At 31.9% G+C, this 9,885-nt stretch overlaps 1 protein-coding gene across 1 annotated transcript; it reads right to left on the bottom strand.

The window, feature by feature from the left end:
- Positions 1-1,024: 1,024 nt before the first annotated feature.
- Positions 1,025-8,231, bottom strand: LOC140043424 (nuclear hormone receptor E75-like). Its single transcript, XM_072087933.1, has 6 exons — positions 7,931-8,231; positions 7,283-7,427; positions 6,800-6,981; positions 3,668-3,883; positions 2,046-2,298; positions 1,025-1,546 (listed from the first exon to the last, which is right to left on the bottom strand). Exons 1-6 carry the CDS (start codon positions 8,048-8,050, stop codon positions 1,299-1,301), a joined length of 1,164 nt encoding a protein of 387 aa, XP_071944034.1. The 5' UTR covers positions 8,051-8,231; the 3' UTR covers positions 1,025-1,298.
- Positions 8,232-9,885: the final 1,654 nt, after the last annotated feature.

The raw sequence follows: 9,885 nt of genomic DNA on the forward strand, positions 1-9,885 counted from the left end.
GCACCAGGGCATTTATTTGAGGAATAAAGGCACAGGGGCATTTATTTGAGGAATAAAGCCACAGGGGCACCGGGGCATTTATTTGAGGAATAAAGGCACAGGGGCATTTATTTGAGGAATAAAGCCACAGGGGCACCGGGGCATTTATTTGAGGAATAAAGGCACAGGGGCATTTATTTGAGGAATAAAGGCACAGGGGCATTTATTTGAGGAATAAAGGCACAGGGGCATTTATTTGAGGAATAAAGGCACAGGGGCATTTATTTGAGGAATAAAGGCACAGGGGCATTTATTTGAGGAATAAAGGCACAGGGGCATTTATTTGAGGAATAAAGGCACAGGGGCATTTATTTGAGGAATAAAGGCACCAGGGCATTTATTTGAGGGTGTTTATTCCAAACGATGTTCTATAGGAGAGGGGATTTATTCAAGGGAGGCGTTTATTCGAATAAATACGGTACTCATATTCTATGGTTTTAAAACAGTAAGCTGAAAAATAAGGGATATTATAGTTATGAAATGAAAACAAACAAATCATTTACAAACAGTTGTCAAATACCCCATTTTATATTAAACATTCTTGTTTCTAAAAAAACCTGACAAGTTGTTGTTTTCAGATTGGCTGTTGCAACTAAAGCATCACAATTATTCGCATTGATACCTCTGACAATATTAGCTGCAAAATTTTGAAAGAATAGTAGCAATGACTTTTTTATCTTCATTCACACAAACATACAAAACAGGACAAAGACAGCATTACCTAAATATTCTATAACATATAACTTTACACACAAACACATTGTGAATACATTTTGAAGTATTAACAGCAATCTTTAATAATAAATCAGTTGTTAACAACTTTATAATAATAATAATAATAATAACAATAATAATAATAATAATAATAATAGTAATAATAATCAAACATTTATAGCACCAATTCCAAAAAGACGCATTGTATCCCGAAATTTTCTAAATAAATGAGTTTTAAAATTAATTTTAAATGAGTCAAAAGTCGGTGAAAGTTTCATAAAAGGTAGAAGTTTGTTTCAAAGAGAGGAATCAACAAAAGAAAACGAGTGTCCTCCATAAGTCTTAGTCCAGAAACAGATAGCAATGATTTGTCAGATGAGCAAAGGCGACGAGATGGAACACATCGAGGAACAAGTTGGGTGATAGTTGTACTAAATAAACTGTCATGTTCCATTTTCCACAATGATTTGACGTGTCACAGGCAGCCAATCTTACTATAAATTTATTCTAGATACACACAGCGAAAAACATAACAAAATGTGTCATCAACAATCATAGTCTAGAATTTCATCCATCAATTCCGGTATATCAATGCTAGCCCATTCCAAGCGGAACTGTCTGGTGCTTCGATTGAACAAGGCGGACAGGGTCCTCAAGTTAGTTACTTGCATTAGAACCTTTGCAAGGAGCTGTCGATTTTTCCAGTCACGTCTGGTCACCTCTCGCATCAAGCATTCAAGATACCTTGCCTGTAGCGCTTCAATCTTTTCGACGTCACTTAAACCATTTCGATCTGAAATAATGTTAATATATCAAAATATATTGTATAAGATAAGTGATGTAGTAATTGTTGATAATATTATGTCTATAACAGATGTTTAAGCGGTTTTCATTCATTCATTCACACATTTATTCAGTTATTTATTTGACAATAATAACTGGGGTCCACACTAGAAGCAATAGCTTGTCTCATGAGGGCCCTTACAATAGAAATATGCAAAATACATAAAAAGAAATACTGTATAAAACAGTAAAAAATAAAATATGTCAAAAAAAGAAAGAGATAAAATATTGAGCATAAAAAAAGTAAGTTGTTTAAATGGCTAATAGGTAACGTTTTACAGATTTGTTGAAAGTAATTAAACATACAGAAAGTTTTATTTTGACAGGGAGATCGTTCCATAGTTAAGGTCTAGCTATTGAAACAAAAAATTGATTTCTAGTTAATCTTGTAAAAGGAACATATAAAATTAGCATGTCCCCATAAGGGCTTCTGGGTATTCATAACAAACCTGGACTGAGTAAGACGATAGCCATCAGCAGTGCCACTTCATTCTTGACTAGTTTTAAGTTGTTAAAGGAGGACACAAAGATGTTCACATGATCCCACAAACCATCAGAGTACCCAAGATAAGAAAGCTGTGAAAGGGAGAACATCTGCTGACATCCAAAAGAAATACTTCTATCTTCAATATAGATATAACCACTTGCACGCATCATCCAGATCTCAAAGAAACTTCCTTTTAACAGGGTCATCTGGTCTTCCTAAAAGAAGAAATAAATGTTCACAGTCAAGAGAACATTTTTTTTTTTTTATTCTTCCAATACCCTTTACACACTGCATAATGTATTCTAGTCCTACTTTTTGCAGATGTGAAAAGGATATAAGGGATCATGGCAGTATAAGGGATCATGGCCATAAGGTGAAGGAAAAATTAAAAGTAATTCCAAAAGTAGTTGTTTCAGTATTAAAGAAAACATGAAGATAGTCGCCTGGAAAACTTCCGGAGATTGTTTCTCACTCATTGTTTAATTTATTCTGAAAACATTAATAATTTATTTATTTATTAATTAAATCAGAGCCTAAACAGATGTTACTGTATCCCACAGTCAGTGCCATTGTAATAATTTCCTGCTACCATTCAAGTAAATTCAAGTAAATTTCAAAACCATTTTTCAAATCTTATAAAACCATATTAAAACTACTGATCTTGTCATTTTCAACATTTATTCCACAAATATTACAATCAACCTATGTAAAGCCACAGGCCTACATAATTAGCTTGACTACATATGATAATACTATAATCTCATTAGAAAATAATATGAAGTGTAGATTATTTTTTGTATTATTTTACAAATCGCAATGATAAATGGATCTACCTCTGTCAACAAATAAGTCTCCTCCCACCCTTTTAGGTCTCTGACCTTAAAAGAATTTAAAAGAAAATTGTCTGGTGGAGGGTGACTACAGTTGAATAGTGAATACCTTTGGTTACTATCTTGTTTTATTACTTTGATCATAATGTTTGCGGAATAAGCATCAAAATTCTTATGGTCTGTGGTTTACTTGGTTTGATAAAAATAGAAATGTACAAAAAGTTTTACTTACATCATAAAAAATAGTAAAGTAGCAGGTTAAAAGTTCAGCATTCACGTCAATTGTTTCTTCCTTATCTTAATTCATCAAAACTTACCCAAGATCAGCTCTTCCCAACTTAGATAGATATTCTATTTTCTAACTACACACATATTCTTTACTTCTATAGTTAAGTTTCACAAGATTTGAAAAAATCTAGCAATAAATGCCACTAATAAAATCCTAATTACACTAGATGTTAAAAGTAAATTTTGAATAAAGTTTTATTTCCATTTTTTTAATTAGATTTATTTGCCATAATTTATTAAACCTTATTTTACAAAAAGATGAAACAATATGATATATTTCAGCTTAGTATATTTATTTTATTTATGTTCTTCCATAATCTTCTTACTAACTAAATTATTTATGTCAAATATACTATATGGTAGAATATTAATATATAGAATAATGACCTAGTCATTTTATAGCATTAGCATTAGACTTGCACCTTGAAATACCAAAATAGTACCTTAATTAGGTATAAATACTTACTTGGGAAAGAGATGTAAAACCTGGTAGACTTTTGCTAAATTGTACAATATTGATGACGGAGGGTGTTAAAACATCAGTTAGGAAAGTTTTCACAGAATGGATCTGGCAGTAAAGGTGATGAAGTTGTAAAGAATCTTTATCGGCATTTGCGAAGAATGCAAAATCCATCTCAAAACTGCTAATTGTCAGATCATAAGTTGATTTTTTCCATTTGTTCTGAACAAGAAGATGTTAATAATATGCAGAAACAAATAAATAAATGGAATAAACAAATTAGAAACATAAGATATGGCAATTTTTTTTATATAAAAAACCTTTCCAACCAGAGGCACTCATCAATTAAAAATCAAAATTGTAACTTGTAAGACCATTAACTAATCACAAACAATGATTTTTAATTGGAGAGAGACACGCTTGACTGCTTTTTAATGATTTGATGCAAACAAAAAATAGAAAGACCAGAAATGTTTGGAAATCCTGTTCATTCATACTTTTCATCCACATTAAATCATCAAAAATTGTCAAAGTCGGATTGTAAAAATTTTGGAGTTTTCACACGTGCATGCAATAAAAGAACTGATGCTGTTTGTTGGGTTTTCTTCAATTAACTCTATAGTGTCCATCATGGAAAACTTCCTTGGCTTCCTTTATGTTTCAGTGTTCATTGTTCTTTTCCAAAACACGCAAAAAACGACTTCATTGAAATTTTGATTCATCTATTGTATTCATTCATGATTTTCACAAAAAAAAAATGAACATCATGCAAAAGAAAAATGTTTTAACGATGTGGCATCATCTCCATTATCATCGATGTCACTAGCATCAAAATCACACACTTCACAGCTGTCACAAGAAATCTCAAAATCAGCAACCTCAATACCTTTCATCACACCAGCATAAAAATTAATACCAATGTGATTATCCATTTCACCATCACTACCAGCAACCTCACCACAATCATCAATTGCCAAACATACCAACATCAAGATAATCAACTTTGCCATGCCACCATCGCCAGCATTAAATTCACCACCACCATCAAGATAATCAACTTTGCCACCATCACCAGCATCAAATTCACCAATACCATCAAGATTGTCAACTTCACCATCATTACCAACACCAAATTTACCAATACCATCAAGATTGTCAACTTTACCATCATCACCAGCATCAAATTCACTAATACTATCATGATGGTCAACTTTACCATCATCACCAGCATCAAATTCACCAATACCATAAAGACTGTCAACTTTACCATCATCACCAGCATCAAATTCACTAATACTATCAAGATTGTCAACTTTACCATCATCACCAACACCATATCATCAAGATTGTAAACTTTTACCATCATTACCAACATCAAATTCACCAATACTATCAAGATTGTCAACTTTACCATCATCACCAACACCAAATTCACTAATACCATAAAGAGTGTCAACTTTACCATCATCACCAACATCAAATTCACTAATACTATCAAGATTGTCAACTTTACCATCATCCAACACCAAATTTACAAATACCATCAAGATTGTCAACTTTACCAGCATCAAATTCACTAATACTATCAAGATTGTCAACTTCACCATCATTACCAGCATCAAATTCACCAATACTATCAAGATTGTCAACTTTACCATCATCACCAACACCAAATTTACCAATACCATCAAGATTGTCAACTTTACCATCATCACCAGCATCAAATTCACTAATACTATCAAGATTGTCAACTTTACCATCATCACCAGCATCAAATTCACCAATACCATAAAGATTGTCAACTTTACCATCATCACCAGCACCAAATTTACAAATACCATCAAGATTGTAAACTTTTACCATCATCACCAGCACCAAATTCACCAATACTATCAAGATTGTCAACTTTACCATCGTCATCAGCATCAAATTCACAAATACCATAAAGATTGTCAACTTCACCATCATCACCAGCACCAAATTTACCAATAGCATCAAGATTTTTAATTCACCATCATCACCAAAACTTTCAACCTATCAAATTACCAGCATCACCATAATCACCAGCTTGCATCAACCCATCATCAATATCACAAGAATACAAATATTTTAAATAATTCAAAACCGTGCAATAAAACAAAGGAAAAACAAATCAAACAACCAGTAAACATTGCATGCAGGACAACTTGAATTTTGATTTCCTGCGCAAACATAAACCATCAGTAGTTAAGGGTACTACATTGCACACAGCAACAGCAGTTCCTCAGTCAATGCTACTAGGTTTAATGACTGGCACTGCAGGCAATATAACCTGGTAGTGTTGCAATAATTTCATTGATTATCGTCTTACCGATTCTCTTCAATCTCACCGTTAACGATTCCATGCTTTTCGACACCAATCCTCGCTTCTTCCTTTTTTTCGAAATGTATTTTCTTCTTATTCGTGTTCCTGCTATTTGTAACTGTTTCTTCGTGTTAGTAATAGGTAGTGAATGATAGAAACGATTCTCTAACATACAGTAAAAATATACTAGTTCTTCAACGCCAATTAATCTGTGTTCTTTCACACTATTTATAAGTGGTTGATCAATGTCTGTGTACTGTACATGTTATGCCAGCCAGACATACTGTTTTAAATCTTTACTTTTTTTTGTTGCTGAACACATCACACATGAATATACATATATGTTTAAACACTGTATCAATCTATACATACCATATTTACAAACAAAAACAATTCTTGAAATTAAATCAATGATTAATCAAAGGAAAGCGGATGGAATACCTGCACCTACTTAACCTACCAACAACCCTAAATTTGAAAAATGGCATAATTATTGTAATACCAATGTATAGTAGTTCGACCTTCAACGCAAATTGATTTTTCTATATTATTCTTTATTTTGTTATTATTTGTTCAGTATAGACTGTGAGGAATTCAAAATTGAATTATGCAAATAATTATACTCCACTACAATATCTCTATCTCTCCTATTTTAGTGTAATTTTCCATTGTATTGTTTGCTGTATATAGAATGTTTATTATGAAATAAAGTGATCAATAGTCCAATTAAATTTGGTAGTACTGTATGTAGATTAAAATAAATACTATTTACTATTAAGGAATATACGACTTACTTGAGTAAAGACATCCTTTTTGAAACATGTTTTATCATAGGCTGCAACTACTATTTGAATGAGTTCAAACTGCTCTTTATCTTTCTGGTTTCTCTGTTCTATCTTGGCTGGTGTGCTTAAACTCTCCATCTCTTCTAAGTTTTTCTGTTTCTGCTTTTTGGAGTATCTTCCAACTCTAACAACTAAAAGAACATAATTTGTATGTTAAATTTCATCATATAATGATTTCAGATTAAAACAATTACGTGTATTCATCAAATCATAAATAAATAAAAAAAATGATATGTACCAGTGTTTAAAAAAAATATTGAAATGGGGTCTCAGGAAATCAAGGAGGTTTGTTTAAAAGAAACCCTAGATTACTTCAAATAAATAATTAAAATTGGTAGTTTGTAGTACCATTACTATCTAAATCATTAGAAAAAATAATAAAACGTTTATGGCATATAGTTACGTATTCCATTATCAGTATGGTATACTCACAATGAATGGACATTCCAACTGCTTGACATTTCTGGTAACGACAATATGCACATCGCCCTCTTGTGGTCTTTTCAATAGTACAAAAGCCATCTTTTTGGCATTTTATGATCAACGTTTTGTTAGCGATGCATCGCCTAAAAAAGCCCTATAAGAAAATAGGATTGATTATTAAATACTGTAGTATGTTCATAAAACGCTCAGACTTCAGTGTAAATTCTGTACAAATTTCGTGATATTAATACAAGTTTTTATTTTTAAATTATTTTTCACACCAGTGTAGGCGTCTATTAAACAAGAACAACCAAATGCTATATATTTTGTCAATTGAATTGATACCCAAGTACAAGTATACATGTATATTTGACATTTTTGTATTTAAATTTGAATAGATAATATATCACTTGTAATTTTAGCCGATTCTCGGTACTGTACCTTTTTCTCAAGTATCATAGAAATACTTGGTAATACAACATCACATGTGTTTCACATTCAAATGTATCTAGTAGTAACCTAACCCTTAAACTAACCTTACATGATACAGGTATCACATGTGATATAAATGAGTGTAGTATGTAAAGATACAGCACTGGGATTCCTGTGTTAATTGTACGGATTTGAATTCTACAGGGGAGAACACCGTGTACTTACTTTACATCCTTCACATGAAGCTATCCCATAGTGTATCCCTGAAGCACTGTCCCCGCAAACTCGGCATGAAGTGAGCGACGCTTTTGGTTGCATTTTATATTTTTTCGAAGGATGAAGCATATCAAGATTTAGTTACAAATGAATTCAATGCAGGCTTCACGTATCAATGCGACCTCATGCTCTATAAACAGTTTGAACTACTTCCAAATCTCTCAAGTCTACCAAATGTGTACTGTACTGTACTGTAAATCAAAAACCATGGTTCAACCAAAATTGAATGAGCACGGTTCAACCAAAAATGAATGAGCATGGTTCAACCAAACATTAATGAGCATGGTTCAACCAAAAATTAATGAGCACGGTTGAACGAAAAATTAATGAACACGGTTCAACCAAAAATGAATGAGCACGGTTCAACCAAAAATGAATGAGCATGGTTCAACCAAAAATGAATGAGCACGGTTCTACGAAAAATTAATGAACACGGTTCAACCAAAAATGAATGAGCATGGTTCAACCAATAATTAATAAGCACGGTTCAACCAAAAATTAATGAGCATGGTTCAACCAAAAATTAATGAACACGGTTCAACCAAAAATGAATGAGCACGTTTCAACCAAAAATTAAACACGTTTCAATAAAGAATTAATAAACGTTCAACGAAAAATCTATGAACACGGTTCAATAAAGAATTAATAAACGTTCAACGAAAAATCTATGAAAACGGTTCAATAAAGAATTAATAAACGTTCAACGAAAAATCTATGAAAACGGTTCAATAAAGAATTAATAAACATTCAACGAAAAATCTATGAACACGATTCAATAAAGAATTAATGAATGTTCAATAAAAAATTAATAAGCACAGTTCAATAAAAAAAATCATGAATGTTAAACCAAAAATGAATGAACACGGTACAATAAAAAAATAATGAAAGTTCAATAAAAAATGAATGATCACGCTTCAACCAAAAATGTGTAAACGGTTCAACCAAAAATTAATAATCATGGTTCAACCACTTTCTTGTCAATTCCAATCCCCTTATTGGTTCTTGGTATGTGTCATGCATGCCTCCCCTTCGAAATGTGTATGTTTATACCTAGGAAGAAATCACAATCTTATAGCTCCCTTCATTTAGCATGGGCTAGAAGCAAAACGATATTTTAAAATTTTTCTTAAATGCTATATAACCATCTCAAATAAAAGAACTTCTTACCTTAGACTTTGCTCAATTAAATATAGGTATTCGTTAATAAGTATTCGTTACTAACTTCTGTATACAGAAAACAACTATAACAACACACTCTAAGTCATCACACAGTGCTTCTCTTTGAGAGATGAAGTCTTATGATTATTCAATGTGGTATCTTCCACATCAATTAGCCAATCTATTACATCATTGGCCAAGATCGATATACGTCATTGTGAAAAAAAATTGTATAACATTTAACTTTTTATTTATAGATTAGTGTTGATCCAATTAACCACAATGGATTCTTGTAATTTATCATGTTTCAACTAAATGTTAATGTATATACCCAACAAGAAATGGAATGATCTTCCAAAAGTATGTTATGCAGTTTTTTTAAAATAATAAATCTATTAGGCCTAAATGTTTATTTTCTCTGACAAATTTGATGTATGCCTCTTGTCTATGATATCAGCAATAAAATATTATACATTTGTTTTATTTACATTACAAAAAAAAATCTTATATAATGACTTTTGCGACTTTTTGTGATGTGTACATCAACTTTGGCAACGCTATGGTCAAACATGACTTAAAATCCGACAGCTAAAACTTCAAAATCAAATCCCAACAATCATCAATTTAGCGGAAATAATCCACAGAACGTCAAACGAGAAACCACAAATCCTAAACCAAAAGTTATAATTTCTGTTCAGTAGTTAATTCTGTTGCAATTTGTTGTTATTGTCTATGCCGTGACGAGA

The sequence above is a fragment of the Antedon mediterranea genome, chromosome 3 (assembly GCF_964355755.1).
Source record: "Antedon mediterranea chromosome 3, ecAntMedi1.1, whole genome shotgun sequence".
Lineage (NCBI taxonomy): Eukaryota > Metazoa > Echinodermata > Crinoidea > Comatulida > Antedonidae > Antedon > Antedon mediterranea.

What these genes read in the sequence shown, in the direction of transcription:
- LOC140043424 (XM_072087933.1), bottom strand. Translation starts at nt 8,050, where the DNA reads ATGCTTCATCCTTCGAAAAAATATAAAATGCAACCAAAAGCGTCGCTC. An exon ending in CTTCATGTGAAGGATGTAAA is followed by an intron (nt 7,428 to 7,930) that starts GTAAGTACACGG and finishes ATTTTCTTATAG; the next exon opens with GGCTTTTTTAGGCGATGCAT. An exon ending in AGTTGGAATGTCCATTCATT is followed by an intron (nt 6,982 to 7,282) that starts GTGAGTATACCA and finishes ATGTTCTTTTAG; the next exon opens with TTGTTAGAGTTGGAAGATAC.